This window comes from Epinephelus fuscoguttatus, linkage group LG1, assembly GCF_011397635.1.
Source record: "Epinephelus fuscoguttatus linkage group LG1, E.fuscoguttatus.final_Chr_v1".
NCBI lineage: Eukaryota > Metazoa > Chordata > Actinopteri > Perciformes > Serranidae > Epinephelus > Epinephelus fuscoguttatus.
This window is the reverse complement of record NC_064752.1, coordinates 38,761,010-38,776,862: the sequence shown is the minus strand read 5'-3', so window position 1 is coordinate 38,776,862 and position 15,853 is coordinate 38,761,010. Positions and strand designations below refer to the sequence as shown.

Below are 15,853 nucleotides of genomic sequence, written 5' to 3'. Positions count from 1 at the left end.
GTATGGTTGGGGTATAAAAAACACATTGATACACTTGAGTATTGCAATATTATGTTTTGTGATGCTGTATTGGTTCTCAAAAACAATATATCGATTTTTAATTGTTTACATTTTTATTTTCTACATTTATTTCCCTATTTTTTCTTTTCTTTTAATGATATAGGCAAATGTTCATTCCTTTGCTCATTTGACACAAAACGTAGTGCTATGATGTTGGATGCTACAGTAACTGTGAGAAATACAAATGCAGATTCCACTGTTCTGGTTGCAAAAAAGTAAACTTTTTATGCATATGGTGGCGTGTTCTTCATGCTACGACAGTTTCCCTAAAATTAGATTTTTAAAAAATCACAATATATCACCTTTCTTACAGTATCACAATATGTCACAATTTTTTGAATCATCACCTCTGTATCGTGATATGTATTGTATTGCCAGATTCTTGTCGGTACACAGCCCTATAGGCTCAAAGGCCCCTTCATCCCTACCACTTAGCCCTTACGCCTCCTTTTTGCAGGTTCATGTCTAGAGGTAGCCTGTCTCTGTTCTTGTTGGGATGGAGGGGTAGGGCGAAATGCTAGAGCTCCATGGCCCTCCAAATGAAAGTTTTACAGAGGCATACTCCAAACCAAGTGTCAGGAGATATTATTGGCAAGATGGCCGTCCAAGCAACAAAAGAAACCCACAAATGTATTTTCTTTGTGAACAAAGATTTAAAAATTACGACTACTATTGTATTATCTTAGTTCAATGTTGTTTGAGTATCGCTACTTTACTGGAGGTTTTTAGTTTTTTAGGAAACTTTTAACTTTCAACTCCACTCCTCTAAATTTCTTTGAACTCTTGTTACTCCTTACATTTGTTTGAAGTCAGCAAAGGACTATTTTTTCTTTTCTGAAATGCAGAAGTCATGTGTGTGTGTGTGTGTGTGTGTGTGTGTGTGTGTGTGGGAGTGTGTGTGGGAGTGTGTGTGTACTCCAGTACGTAAACTCAAGTAATAATTTGACTCAGCAACTTAAACTTGTTTTGAACCAGAAGAATCTATACTTTGATACAAGTAGTAGAGTTGTGTACTTTGTCCACCTCTGCTAGTGTGTGATGCAGTGATGTGGTATTATATGTAACTACACCTACACGGATACATAATTTAATGACATGACATGTATCTATCTCATTTTGCTGCTTCTGTGTGACAACTTTGCAACTCAGTGTTTGACCATCTGTGTTTCTTTAATTCATAGTTCCTGCAAAGTTTACAACTTTCTCTGAACAGAAATCCTATGTATGGCATCAAAATGCAAATACCTTTGTGTTTATGCATACAGTACAATATAAAGTATATGCACAGTCATACTGTACTCGTGAAGTACATCACCTCACCATGTCTGTGGCTCGGCAACCTCTCCTACCTTCTCTCCATAACCACGGTCTTTTGTCATCATCTCTCGCAGCGTCTGCAGAACTTTGATGCACAGTCTCTCCTCGTTTTCCTCCAGCAGCTGCTTGGTATGTTTGATCAGCCTGCACGAGCACATTAGTTCATAAGGCTCATCTATAATGAATGCACTTACTCATATTTCAATAATAGACATATTTTGTAACGAAGATATTTTGGTGCTTACTTGCATATAAAACCTCCACTCTCACACTTCTTGCGTGAGTCTGTGTTTTCAGGGAAGAGCAGCTCGGGCCGATGCAGCACATCTACCAGAACTGACAACTCAGCCTGGACCAATGGGCGCAGGCGGTCCTCAAGAGCTGACACAATGTCCTACGGTCCACACAAACAAAACACTCTTACTGTTTGAACAATTTAACACATGTAAGTGGCAGAAAGTACTGACAAATACTGTACCTGAAGCCTCTCGATGATGTTCCTGTAGTCCCTCGAGGCGGTCACCACAGAGTCTCTGCGGGCAGCGTTGCGAGCAGAAAGTCTCCAGCTCATGGCTGTCTTCTGGACAATGTTGTTGGATTTCACAAACAGGTTGTTCACCTGGTTGTCCAGGTCCACGGGGATGGCTATTGCTCTGCCTTTAGCTAGCACATACACACAGTGATGCACACAATGTGAGAAGGTAAATAAGCTTCAGTAACTTCTGCTCTAAACTCACTCCTTACCAGTAAACGCAATACAGAAGCATAGCATACACGCAGCTGTTAAAGGAGCAATGTGTAAGATATGGCCAGAATTAAAAGATTAAAAGATTATAAACATAATATGAAAAAGTGACAGTTCTGATGTTTGTCAAAGATGCCTATGTGATATGTTACAAAGAGATCTTCTGAAATTAGAATGCTAACCAGCTCATCCCGGCCCCTCCTGGCTTTAATACTACTTGTACGAGAAGTGAGTGACTCACATAGTGCCCAGACTGCCCCTAGTCCAACATGAGAGGATGACGAAGTAGAGCTGCTCCGAGAGCTTGTTAGTAGGGTTCAGTAATCGGACCATTATACTGGCGAGTGGCTAAGTACATTGCAGGTGTTTTTTTGGGGCAGTTTTTGTCATCTTATTTTGTTAATTTAATGATTTGCGTCAGAAGAAGAGTGAGAGCCACTGCTCAGCTGTTAGCGAGAGACATGAGGACAGTGTGTGAGCCAGCATATTTTTACATCTACTTCAATGACAAAGAGGTCATTTTGACCACACCAGATTTGGCGATTGTTTAAACAGTGGGAAGACTAACAGAGATGGTTTTGGTGAGTTTTATTTTGTTTCTGTTGAGTTTAAATGAAGAGTGTCTTGCAATAAGTTAACATTTCCTTTCTTGATGTTTTGTGAGTTTATTTGGTTTATTTATAGCTTTGTTACATATGACATCATATACTGGTGCATTGCCCAGATGGAGGGCAGGCAACTAGAGACAAAGATTACCAACACTGCACAACTGCATGTGATTTGCACTGTTTATGGCTTTTCCAATCAATCATAGTGGGAGAAACAAAGGCCACTTTAAGTCCTAAATATGGTAGGACATACAATAGAAAAGTTAAAAAAAAACTCATTAAGAAACAGTGGCAGATGCGGATCAAAAACCTCCGTATGTAAGGGTGACCAGTTGCTCAACTGGTAGAGCAGGTGCTCTACTAAGGCTTTGTACTTGCGGCCGTGGGTTGGCTTCCAACTAATGTCCAATATTAACATTAAAGTGATTAAACATAACCTAACTTGGATGCAATTACATTGTGTTGTGACAACCTCTCCATGTTTTTAGCCACAATCCAGATTTTTAATGGCATTTCACCAGAACTCTGAGAACGGTTAAACCAGTCGGTTGCAAACAGTAGGTTAAGTTAGCTAACGTTAGCTAATAACGTTAGCTTGCAATGCATCCATGTTTAACGTTACAGCTACAGCTACAGCTAGAGAAAAAGAACAGTTATTCTCAAGCTTATTTATTCACTCAGCTGAAACAAGACAGCAGTGGTTTCAGTTGTGCACCCAACCACACATAAAATAGTTTTTGTCCACCACACTTTTGTACCCTTTCATCGGCTTGCTGTGTAACATTAGTGACATCAGGCGGTCTGGTGGCAGAATCAATTTGTGTTCACACTAAGCAAATTATTCAAGGGGGAAAAAAAAAAAAATAAATAAATTTAAAAAAAAAACACTTTACTTAATTTTGTATGGATCAAATCCAACATGAGTTTTAATTTTTTTTCGGACGATACCTTCTGCAACAGGTTCATCCAACCCTTTATGTAGTTACTTTAATTTATTTCTAATTCACATGTAACAGTTACTGTATATGGATTTATCACTTCCTGACCTTCACCTGAATTTCAAATGATTGCAAACTATTATACAAAAAAAAAAGCTAAGCCAGCTTACGAGTTAGCTTGGAGGTGAAATGCTCCCCCTCTTTACTTTGGAGCATGTGGCCTTGCATTACACATTGCACCTTTAAAGCAACATGATAAACTAACTGAGACTGTAAAGATGAGGGCTTGTGACACAGGTGTTGATGTGAGGATCTTGATCTTACCAACATCAGAGAGCACCTTGATACAGCTCTCAACAGAGCCCTTCTGGACTGGGACCAACCAGGTACAGTGGTAGACCCTGAACACTGCCTGCAACAGCTGCACAAAGACTGGTTGCCTGGTCTGAGAAGAAGATGCAAATAAAAAAGCAGAGAGGTTGTACATCAATATATTTTTTTAACATGGCTAACTGCTCTAAGCTTTAAAGAAAGACAGAGAGACATCCCTTAAAAACATGAAAGATACCCATCTGTCATCTACAACACAGCACCAACAATCTGGACCATTGGCTTTGCCTTTAAATATCACACTCACTCACACACACACACACACACACACACACACACACACACACACACACACAGTGATGTTGCGTAGCTGGTGTGACAGCACTTGCAGTCAGAACAGCATGCTGACTCAGGGGTGGTTTGTTCCTTTACAGGAGACCCATTAATCTCTGAGCAGACATTCACCCAAACCTAGCCCAATCAAAATCAGTTCCCTGTCAGCATACTCACACATACATAAATAACAAAGGTAAATCATTTTCTATCACACCCAACACCCAACTCTGTGTTTTCCCCACTGAATTGAACAAATACCTGAAATATTTTCCCCAACAGAGAGGCCTGCAGCAGAGGATACAAGCAGTGAAGACATAAAACACGCACGGAAAATAATCAAGATGCATCACAAACATACTTCAGAATACATTACTATACATTTCAGACACCGCTGTAATTGCTGGAGACATGTAAAGTGCTCTATATGTATAATGCAAAGCTTAAATTTGTAAAACAATGTGATCTCGACTGTACAAACTGTAACATGGTAGTCCAAAAATGCATCATTTGTGATTGCATCAGAGTTGACCCAAAGGATAATTATTATTTCACTGGTCATAAAGTCAATAATAGAGCACTGCAAATAAACATTTTGTGAACACAATATTATTTGTATCAATCTATGACTGTTTGCTTATACTTTTTACGTATCTACAGGAAAGGATAATTCAGCTTAACAGGATGCCAACAATCACAATCACGGCTAACTGGTCTTAACTTTGTTATGTCCAATTACCTCTACAGGACCGTGACTAACATTGCTCTGATTAACACAAACAGATAGGAGAAGATGGGAAACATTCATTCCCCCTCACCCACACAGTGATGTTAAGCAGGAGGAAGAAATTCTGAGAAACTCTGTGGACGCACTAATTTGACCACTTAAGGAGGCACTTAAAGGGTAACTATGGTATTTTTCAGCCTTGACCTTATTTTGCTATCATGTTTTTGTGTCTGACTGACTGATGGGAACAACAATTTTTGAAAGTGGTCCACTGTTGAGGGAGACCCCGGCAGCTGGCTGCCACAAAACAGGCTGCAGCATAACCACTCAGGTCAGTTATTCACCTTTAATTTATGTGTACTAAAAGTGTTTGTTTTTGCCACTGATGGGCTCTGATTAGTTTTGAAGTGTATGACAACATTACAGAAAGATCTTTTTTTGTTTAACCAGAAACAGCCCTGAAACTGCAGTGGCAAAACCCACCAGACTCCATTTAAGTAAACAGTAATTTAATATGTACAGAGCCAGCATATTTTCATATCAAACTTGGTGAACTAAGGGTTTATTTCAATAAAACTTGAGTTAGTGATCAAGCAGTGAGAAGACAAACTATGATGGATTTTGTAAGTTTAGTTTTATTTCTGCACACTTTGAATTACGTGTGATTTACAGTGATAAAATTAGTGTTTATTTAAATGGGGTCTGGCTGGTTTGGCGATACCGATTTCAGTGCCGTTTCAGGTTCAACAAAAATGATCTTACCCTTTACAGGAGATTCTTTCTCTGTAGGGAGCATTTCCATAATGTTGTCAGACACTTGTAATGAATGCCTTGTCTACTGCAAAACAAATCTACCTTGTACAAATAAAGAAACCTGAGCGTGATAATAACAATCTGAACCACTAACCAAAACAAGCATTTTTAGTGGACATACAATGATGCAGTATATCGCCCTGAATGGTTGCACGGCTGCAGTGTTCTCTCTTAATACTAGGCTAATGCAAAAAAACTGTTGTTTCAATCAGACACTTAGGCACAAACCACGGGAATATACGGTCAAGGCACAATACTGAAGTCACCCTTTAATATGAAAAACATTGCAGTGCATGGTTTGGTTCTAATCAAAAGTCAGGCTTCTGAATGAGGGGTTTCTGGAGTGGAGGGTCACGCTATTTGGTAAAATTACATTGGGGTACCTAATTCATATTCTGTCTGTACTTACATTCGCTCTGATGGCCACCTAGAGCACAACACATAGTGTACATTAATAGGCTGGAGGTTAGCAGCCAATACATGGAGATATTAGGAGAGAGGAACCCCTGAATCTCAACCATGTATTGCATGCTATCCCCCACTTTACTTTCTCTCAGATTATCTAACAGACTAATGGTAGGGGTCTGATCCTTCAAAAGTATATTCTGAGAAAGATGACCTTTTAACAAGAGTGCACTGGACATTTCAGACATACTGTATGAGTCAGAGATCACGATAAGCCTATAAGGAGAGTTCATAGCAACAGGTTTACATTACAGCTGTTTTTGTCAACATACACTGAGTGCAACTCTGCATGTGTGACACAGCTGCTGTTGAGCAAACCTACTTTTGTCAAATAATAGAACATAAAAAAAAAATCAATTTATCCTCGTCTCCTTAAAAACATTTTCTGTTGGATTTACATTGGATTTGTTTTCCCATTACTTCAACACTTTAAAGCTACCTTATACTTAAGGTAAAATACTGTCTGTAACTTCTGTGGTTCAAGATCTCTCAGTCAAAACAATAACAAAATAGGGACTTTTATGATGTCGTGAAGTTGCGTAAGTTGTAGTCTTCATTGTTAAACAACCACCATTGCTGATGAAAATCCATCTGACCTGACTCAGGCAGAAAATATGTTTACAGACTAGTTCATGTATTACAGTTTTATTCATGTTACATTTGGTCATGTTCAGTAACGTTAGCTAACTTAATGTTGTAGGGTTGCCAAGCACTGTTATCCCTGGTCAAAACAATCATTCTAAAAATAACTTTGTAGGTGTGTTGAATGTTGTAATGTTAGGGTGAGGAAAAAGTACAACATAGTATTGCGATATTTTGCTTGGTAATATTGTAACACACAGACACCAAGTATAGTTTTTAAAATTATATAAATCATTAATATTGCAAATACAAATTAAACTTTTGGTAGCCAACTAGGATAATAAAATCAACTGCCTTTTTAGTCAATTAGATACATGCTGCTGCTGCTAAAAAATAAATAAATTAAAAAAAACTGAAAGCTGAAAACTTTATCTTCTTAGATAAAAAAAGATGTTGGCAAAGTTTTTCCTTAATTAGCGGTTTAAAATATGTAATAAATCACAATATATGTCATCACAATAATCAGCATATTGCAAAACATTTAAAATTGCATTATTATTGTATTGTTACCTAAGTATTTTGATCATATCATATTAGAGGGCCGCAGGTGGTCCCTACCCTTCCTTACCGTACACATGAGCTTGTTGGCTAGAATTAGGCACTTGTCACAGTAGCACATTGTAGTAAGCTGAACCAATATTGAAATATCAAATCAATAAATCAGGACTCTACTGAATCACTGTGTTACCAAATGGCATGCAATTAGTAAAAATGATCATCTATGAGGCAGAAAAAAAGCTGCACTACTGTTACTGAGTAACTGAGCAACTAGAGGGGGTAAAGGTTAGATTCATCATTGACAGGCCACCATATAAAATGCACCAGTACCTTGAATAAATTGAAGATTTCTTGAGGTTTCAACATTGTTGGACACATTTGGGACAATGTAAAAATGCAACTCAACAGAATATATGACACAGGTCTAGTCCTTTTAAGACATTTTAAGGGGAAAATGTTACCTACTATACCTTTAAACTTGGCTGTTTTTTTTTTCTTGCATGGTGTTTCTCAAGAAAGTTGGTGGTTGGTTACATACCTGCAGGCTGGTGCTCTGGTCAGAGAAAGGCGAGCTGAAGAAAGTCGTCACAATGCTCATGACCGTCTCTGTCACATAGCGCTCTAGAATGGTGTCTGCGTGCTTACGGTCGCTTGTGTTGTTGCAAACCTGTAAGCACCAAAACACAGCAAAATTGCTTGTTTTTTTTTTTTTTTTAAATCCTCATTTCCTATGAGAAGTAAAAAAAAATTGCCATAGAGCCTCTTGGTGTTCCTTACTCTGCAAATGTCAACCAGGAAGTTCTCAAAGAGTTTCCACATGTGGTTAGAGGTGTAAATCTCCTTCATTTCCACCTCGGTGTCCACATAGCAGTGGTTCAGGAAGTTGATATAGGCGATTTTCACCTGAAAGGTCAGGAGGATTAGTTAATATAAAAATGTGGTGCAGCCCAAGGACAGCTGACAGTCACATACAACAATGGAAAAATGATCACACAATCCAACACTGATGCACAAAACTCCTTAAAGACACAAAAGTGCTGAATACATTTTTGCCATTGTTCATAGAAAAATTAAGGACAGGGAATTTGGATGCATTGAGAACAGTTTTGTAAGCCTTTCTATTCACAGAGTGCTTCCAGAGTCTGCTCTATAACTGGCTTATTGTGTAATCACACTGTGAAATCCTCAGCATGTCTCAGTCTGAAGCTCGTCTCACCTCAGGGATGCAGTCCTCATGGGTCACCACCCGCACTATGTCATCCAGTGGTAACAAGGAGTTACACTTGATCTCTGTATAGACGTTCTTGCCCTCTGTGCAGACAGCCAAGAGCTCCACCAAGTGTATGTGGTACATCAGAGGACTGTTCTCATCCATGCGGTCCCGCTCTGATCGCATCATCTGGACCAGTGTCTGGAAGGAGGCGCGGTCGTTATAAAAGACCAGAACATCTTCGCCAGCATTCACCAGCTGTAGGAGGAAACAAATGACCATGATGACATAAGGACATAATGAGACTGTATTCCAAACATAAGAGAGGTGATAATGAGGCATGACCTCTGCCATGACAATGTCCTGACACTTTTTTATGAATTTATTTTCTGCTTTGACGATAGTCTGAAGGAACTTGAGGTATTGAACGTTGCGGCCGTGTGTTTCAATGCAGTGGACAAAGTGCTGAACCACACGCTCATTGATCTCACTGCAAAGCTGGAAGTTGTTCATGAAGATGTGCTGCATGGTGATGGCTTCTAAGATCTGAACAAAAGAAAAAAAAAGAGAGGGGAGCACCAGAACAGAATGATATTGTTAAAACAGGAACACTGTGGGTATTGAGTGGCGCTTCGTCTGGCTGGACCGCTCACCCCTGGGTTGAGGAACAGGTTGATGTGCTTGTGCAGCAGAGCTTGGTTCTGCTGATTTCCTGCACAGAAATTCTGTAGAAACTGGTGGGCTAGCTTCATAATATCCTGCATACGCAAGTCTTCTCCCTGGAGGGAAAATGGCCATCGTGAAGGTTTGCCCACTTGTGCACACTCAAAAAGCATGCCATTGAACACTTCCCTGAAAGTTAAATTTAATGAATTATACCTTCTCGTAGGGGATCTGTAGGAGCTCGAGGACAACAGCATGAGCCCCCATGTTCCTCAGCAGCCTCTGCTGCTGTTTCTTGCTCTTCCTACCTGACAAACCTTCTTGAACACACAACCTGCTGAGCCGCAGCAGGATCTAAAGAAGAAAGAAAGAAAGAAAATGTGTGTGAATAAGGTATTTGGAAAAAAGGTCTCTAGGCTGTGTAACAACATCTGAAACATAAGAGCTAGAACCATGATTAAAAGTGAAAGAGTTACCTCCTTCACCACCCTGTAGTTGTAACTGCTGGTGCTTTCTGCTTTCTTTGGTTTGTCTGTGCCCCCTGAATCCCCCTACAACGTACACCAGTGACAATACATCAGAGAAAATCTAGTAAACAGACTTAGTAGTGACTGGCTTTTTAGTTTCTGTGTGGTTCGTCTTTGATGAACAATACACTGCACCTTTTTATGCTCTGGCTCAGTGGAGAGCCCCTCTCCTGCGTCCATGGCCTCGTCTGGCCCCTGCCTTTTGTACACCCAGAGCTCAGACTTCTCTACGATAGAGCGCAGCTGGTCCAGGTCTGACTTTATCTGTTTGTAATTTTCCACATCTTGGCTGGTGACCAGCAGCTGGACCTGTGAACACACAATATAAAGCAGGATGATGCTGATTCCACATTCAAATGTTACTGTGATTGCATTTGTGATTGGATACATGTGTCAAAACGGTAGAAAAATCAAATGCGCGACACATTTGAGTAAAAATGACTTGATTTTCAAAGCCTCAATTTTAGTTACACACCTGCTTAAAGGCCTGCAAGACCTCCTGCCTTTGGCTGAAGTGCCTAAAGAGCAGGTGGAGGGCTCTGGACACCAGAGGAGGATAGTCATGCATGGTTAGGTGGAGAAGGACCCTCAAGAAGGTGCGGCCACCGTGATCGTCAAGGTCCAGTGGGGTGTTCTCTTCACTACACACACAGAGCACACACTTAAATGAAAACCCATCCTCTTTGTTGTATTTTCTGACTACTGCTGTATTGAAACTGGGATTACCTTCCACCAAATATCCCCTCTGCCTGCTCCTCTATGTGCTCAAAATCCAAAGCCCCTGCAATTGAGAAAAGTCATTTGTAACCAATAGAAGGTTTTTTACTCGCTCCACATTTGTATAAAATGCAGCTATGAATGTTAAACTGACCTGGCATGTTGTTCGGCCCCTCCACTGCTCCAGTTACAGATAATTCAGTCTGGGAATTACTCTCATCAAACTCCCTCTTAAATATAGACAGCAGACAGGAGATCCTGTAGTCCAGACGGACATTCAAGATGAACTACAGGGCAGGACAGAAAGTTTGATGTGAGTATTTTGGAGGATGGAGTTACTGTGTGCACTGTGTGTGCACTGTACAAGTAGCAACCTTCAGGGCTGGAAAATGAAGCCAATGCTGAAGTGCCAAAAACTGTAGCTCTTTAAATGGGCACTTGAGGCTGGCACCAAAAAGAAGTAAATCCCCGTAGACCTCCATGTTAAATTGCCCAGCTTTACAACAGAAACAAACCTGTTTACAGACTGGTCCAAAAACAAGTTTGGTCTCTATAGCTTATTTTCCCATTTGTGACAATTGTACGGGGGGTGAATTTTTATGTAACACGTCCATTTAGATGTTATTAAGGTTTAAAGTTATCCATAATTAAGGATGTGGCTGATTTGAGTGACAGGTGGGTGGCGTCCATTAAGAACTAGCTACCACAGCAATAAAATGTAACCATGGCATAACCCCAGATTCACTGAGTATAGGTGTAGCCATGGCCAAAGCTGTCACTATGTCAGTGTGTTTCAGTTCATGAAGGTTAATTATAATATTTTGGTTGCCAATAAAGTCTTATTCGGCATTTGATTGTTCTCAAAGAACCTCTTAGAAGATGGATATTCAGTTTTATCATCCTGTTTTTGCTAGCCAAAAATAGCATTAGCATAATCAGAGTTAACTATAGACTGTAAATACACTGTGCTAACCAAGCTAGCAGTGAGCGTTAGGGTTAGCTCCACCCTCTCATCCAAATGTGGTCACTTCTGGTTTCAAATATCCAAGATGGCAATGGTCAAAATGCCAAACTCGAGGCTTCAAAACGGGAGTCCACAAAGCAATGGATGACAGTACGGTGGCTACATCCATTATTTTTATCCAGTCTATGATACTGTATCTACTGTACTGTATGTGCATTTAAGTATAATATTACAATTCCTTCACCTGCAGGATCTCAATAATCTTGAGCTTGGTGTCCATGACCAGTATGTCCTGTTTCTCAGGTTCAGTCTGGGTCTTCACTGTGTCTCCACTGGAGCTCACGTTTGAAGTTGTGGGGAGGAAACCTCCTCCTCTCAGGACCACTTGGGACATCAGCTCCCCTACTCCATGAATGGATCTCATTACATTGCTGCCTGAAATGAAGCACACATATGCACAAATACAGGCATCAAATTCACGTCCGTGAGAGATTTCATCCTCCACTGACTAACCACTTGTTCATACCTTTACACTCTTCTTCTTTGTCCATCTTGTTGAAAGGGAAAACTGTGCTCACATGGACACAGTCTAGAATAGCCAGCAGGATCTTCGTAAGTCTCAGCAGGTCACTAAAGTTGTAGAAGCCAAAATAAATCAGGTTCCTGGCCAGGTTTACCACCTAAACATGAAGGACAGTTGAATTAAATAGGTTTGCAGGATTTACCATCAAAATCTGACTACTTTGATGTTCCGAATGTGCCAGACTTACCTCAAAGGTGAGTTTATTCTTCTCTTTATTTGCAAAAGGGAAGCTCTGACACACCACATCTCTCAGGTAGTTCTCAACAAACTCCATAGTCTGAGAGAATCGCTCCTTAATTTCATCTTTAGATGTTCCATCATTGTCATAACTACAATCAGACAACAAAAAAGCACAAATGAATCTACAACATACACAACATTCTTCAGTGATCAATCCGTTACATTTGTCAGCATACTCACTCATCAATGGCAATCTCTGAGGGGATCTCAGACCAGAGTCGAGCGTATTTGACAGGTGTGACCTGCTCCTGAGGATCACGATCCACATGCATGTGCAGCATCATGCGACAGAAGGAGGCTCGCAGATCGTAGGGCAAGTCTTCATCTGACATACATCGCAAGATCAGGTCCACATCCAGCTGGCCGGAGATCTTGTTGATTGCCAGGTACTGGCGGTCCAAACACATTCTGGCAAACAGGTTCAGCTGGTATCTGTGGCAGTAAATACACACAGTCTGATTACATGTGAAACCACAAAATGCTTTTCTTGTTATGTTTGTTTTAGCTCTATAGGTGGCCCTTTCTGCATATACAAAATGAAAGCATTATTTAGGGGATGGGCATTATCTCCTTTATCTCAGACAACCACATGGAAAATAAGGCCCGGTAACTACCTGTAATAACTGATCACCTCCTGGTCCTCCTTCTGGCCCTCCTTGGCATCCTGGGCCAGCTCCCTGATGCTTTTACTGCGAATCTCTTTATTACTATCTTTCCAGAACAACCAAACCTCTTCCTCATCCTCCTCTGACTCCACAGAGTTCTCCCCCAGCGGTGCTCCCTCAATCTCAAATCTTGACAGCACCAGTCTGCAGGAAGAGGGGATTTTGTTTTGTTTTAATAAGAAGGCGACTGGAAATAAATGAGTAAGCATTTGCGACAAATGTTAACAAAAGCATTAGAATTAGATTACAATGACTGCCAATGTCTTACTGACACACTCAGAAGCTATAAATGGGACAAGCCTAGTAAATACATCTGAACTGCTATAGAGACGAATCTATACATCCCACTATGGCTGTCATTCACAATTATTTTCATTACCGATTAATCTTCTTCTAGAGCTCAAAGTGATGTCTTCAAATAAGAGCACACTGGCACTGCGAGGAGGATAAGACAGATGTGTGTGGAGGCAGAGGGGAGATGACTCACTTAGTTTCTATGAGGATGTCTGCGTTTGCTGGATCCAGCACTGCGTTACAGATGAGCTCCTGTGTCACAGGGATGGACTTATTCATTGACACACACAAGTCTGACAGGTAGTCCAGGAACCTGGACACACACACACACATACGCACACACATACACAAGATATGCAAAATTCAATCATCCATGATACTTTTCAATAAAACAACTTAACATCAACTCAAGCACCAGATATATGCAAAAGCATAACAATTTTCATCATAACACTTTGATTTGATCACTCAAAGTACACTCTACTGATGTATTGTTACAATATATGGACATTTTAACATGGCTTAAGTGACAATTACGTGCATATCTTAAAGTTGTATGTTAAAATAAACTGTTGAATGTCCTTATTTGCCAGCAGGCTGTGGTCATTTACACTGTTGTGTGAACACTGACGCTTGTGTGGTTTAAAGGAACATTTCACCCCACAAATTACCATTTTTATATTTTTATAATATATTTTCTACTACTACTACTACTACTACTACTGCCCATTGGTTCGACATCCCATTGTTCCGACCATATTAAACTCATTGTTCCGAAGTCCGTTCCGAAATCATCATGATGCCCTGTGGTTAAGGTCTGGTTAGGTTTAGGCACAAAAACCACTTGGTTAGGGTCAGGAAAAGATCATGGTGTGGGTTAAAATGAAAAAGAAATTGACAAACACATAAGCCCTGAGCCTGCTCCGCCTCAAGCCGGTCGCGGCGAACCATACGCCCGCCGCGAGCCGTTCAGCACCGCGGACAGTCGGACTAATGGGATGTCAAACCAATGGGCTGTCGAACCAATAACATGGACCCGAACCGCGTTACTCTGAATTTTTGAAGAAAACTTTGTTTTTCTTGCATGTCCCCACAGTGAACTAAGTAAAAGGCTACCATGTTTAACAACAGCAAAACTATATCAAAACATATGTTTACAAACTCGGACACAATTCATACATTATAATCCTGGTCTTATTTTTACAGGCATAACATAGATTAAGTCATACCTTTACAAAGTGACAGCCTTTTCCAATGGGGAACTGAGCTAACAGTGCAACTCAATCAAAGCCAGACTCCATTGACAAAAACAAGAATTTTACATCACTGAACACGGGAGCTGCTACGTCTATGTCTCTATCAGTTAGTTTGTTTGTGTTATTGTGTGACTATGTGGTTTTAAATGGTTAGTTCAGATTGACCAAAGTCACACAATTACAGAAACAACAAACTACCAATTGGGGCAGCGGTAGAACAGCTCCTGTGTTCATTGAAGTAAAATTACTGTTTTTGTCAATGGAGTCTGGCTTTGAGGAGAACATTGATTAAGTTTTACTGTTAGTTCAGCTTACTGCCAGAAAGGGCTGTCTTTTTCTTTAAGTGAACCTCTTGCACATAGAGGATATTGTATGATCAAGACATGCAGATTGTAATCAGGATATAAAAAGATACCTATGAACACATTATCCTGCAAATTATAATATCATTGCTTCTGCCTTTTCACCCAGACCACTGTGTTAATGGTGTACTTACAGACAGACACACACACAAACCTTGGCTCACGGTTCTTGCGAACCAGGCTTACAAACGTGTCGATCTCTGCAGCAGTGATATGTTTCTCGAGCAGCTTGCGGTTGTTGTGGAGCAAAGCTGTGATCGTGTCCTCAGCCAGGACATCGTAGCCGATCTGTTTCTGCATGAAGCGGAACTGTTTGGCGATGTACTCCTGCAGGACAGACAGACAGTCTGAGCATCCACAAGCCAAAACAAGACGGCACAGACTCACTGTGACAAATGTCATTATTTACCTAGCCCCTTTGTCTTGATCTCTTTACATTCTCCAGGGGGACTATAAGGTATAACCTTGTTATATCTATACCCATTACTTATTTTGAATGGGGCCATTTTGGCCCTCGTTCATCTGTGTGCAGAAAAACAGAGCATGTTCTCAAGAACCAGACTGCCTCCTTATTCCACTTAATTAAATGACCCCTCTAACAATTACACTGTAATGTGTTTAAGAGAAATCGATTTTTCTTGGGAAATGGTAACGTTGTATTTCACAACGACAAACATCTGTAATGTGTTTATACTGTGTGGCTCTGTGTATTTGTATTAGCGGACAAATTGATAAAAGGGCTTGGCAGTGAGCCTTGCAAACTGCACAGGACATTGAGTTACACATTATTCTATCAGAGCAAAGGCCTCTTTCACATACTATTAGACTTAATTAGGGGACTTTGGAATGCACCTTTGCACAAACCCCAGTACAGACAGGTCATACAGTGCTGGTGC

General features: G+C 40.4%; 1 protein-coding gene across 14 annotated transcripts in view; it reads right to left on the bottom strand.

The window, feature by feature from the left end:
• The window catches only part of LOC125898002 (inositol 1,4,5-trisphosphate receptor type 1), a 108,403-nt gene that overhangs the window by 54,384 nt on the left and 38,166 nt on the right, over window positions 1-15,853 (bottom strand). For 6 of the 14 annotated variants that reach the window (XM_049591594.1, XM_049591611.1, XM_049591603.1 and 3 more), the window contains exons 17-38: window positions 15,112-15,284; window positions 13,533-13,652; window positions 12,995-13,189; window positions 12,561-12,812; window positions 12,328-12,469; window positions 12,084-12,237; window positions 11,802-11,992; window positions 10,748-10,880; window positions 10,603-10,657; window positions 10,352-10,517; window positions 10,012-10,185; window positions 9,826-9,900; window positions 9,566-9,703; window positions 9,340-9,465; window positions 8,693-9,232; window positions 8,254-8,379; window positions 8,015-8,143; window positions 4,593-4,619; window positions 3,993-4,113; window positions 1,856-2,040; window positions 1,623-1,771; window positions 1,410-1,521 (exon numbers count right to left, since the gene is read on the bottom strand). In XM_049591594.1, the coding sequence (XP_049447551.1) occupies window positions 1,410-1,521; window positions 1,623-1,771; window positions 1,856-2,040; window positions 3,993-4,113; window positions 4,593-4,619; window positions 8,015-8,143; window positions 8,254-8,379; window positions 8,693-9,232; window positions 9,340-9,465; window positions 9,566-9,703; window positions 9,826-9,900; window positions 10,012-10,185; window positions 10,352-10,517; window positions 10,603-10,657; window positions 10,748-10,880; window positions 11,802-11,992; window positions 12,084-12,237; window positions 12,328-12,469; window positions 12,561-12,812; window positions 12,995-13,189; window positions 13,533-13,652; window positions 15,112-15,284 (3,483 nt within the window). The remainder of the gene's footprint in view (window positions 1-1,409; window positions 1,522-1,622; window positions 1,772-1,855; window positions 2,041-3,992; window positions 4,114-4,592; window positions 4,620-8,014; window positions 8,144-8,253; window positions 8,380-8,692; window positions 9,233-9,339; window positions 9,466-9,565; window positions 9,704-9,825; window positions 9,901-10,011; window positions 10,186-10,351; window positions 10,518-10,602; window positions 10,658-10,747; window positions 10,881-11,801; window positions 11,993-12,083; window positions 12,238-12,327; window positions 12,470-12,560; window positions 12,813-12,994; window positions 13,190-13,532; window positions 13,653-15,111; window positions 15,285-15,853) is intronic. The other 8 variants (XM_049591643.1, XM_049591681.1, XM_049591647.1 and 5 more) reach the window with 3 other exon arrangements.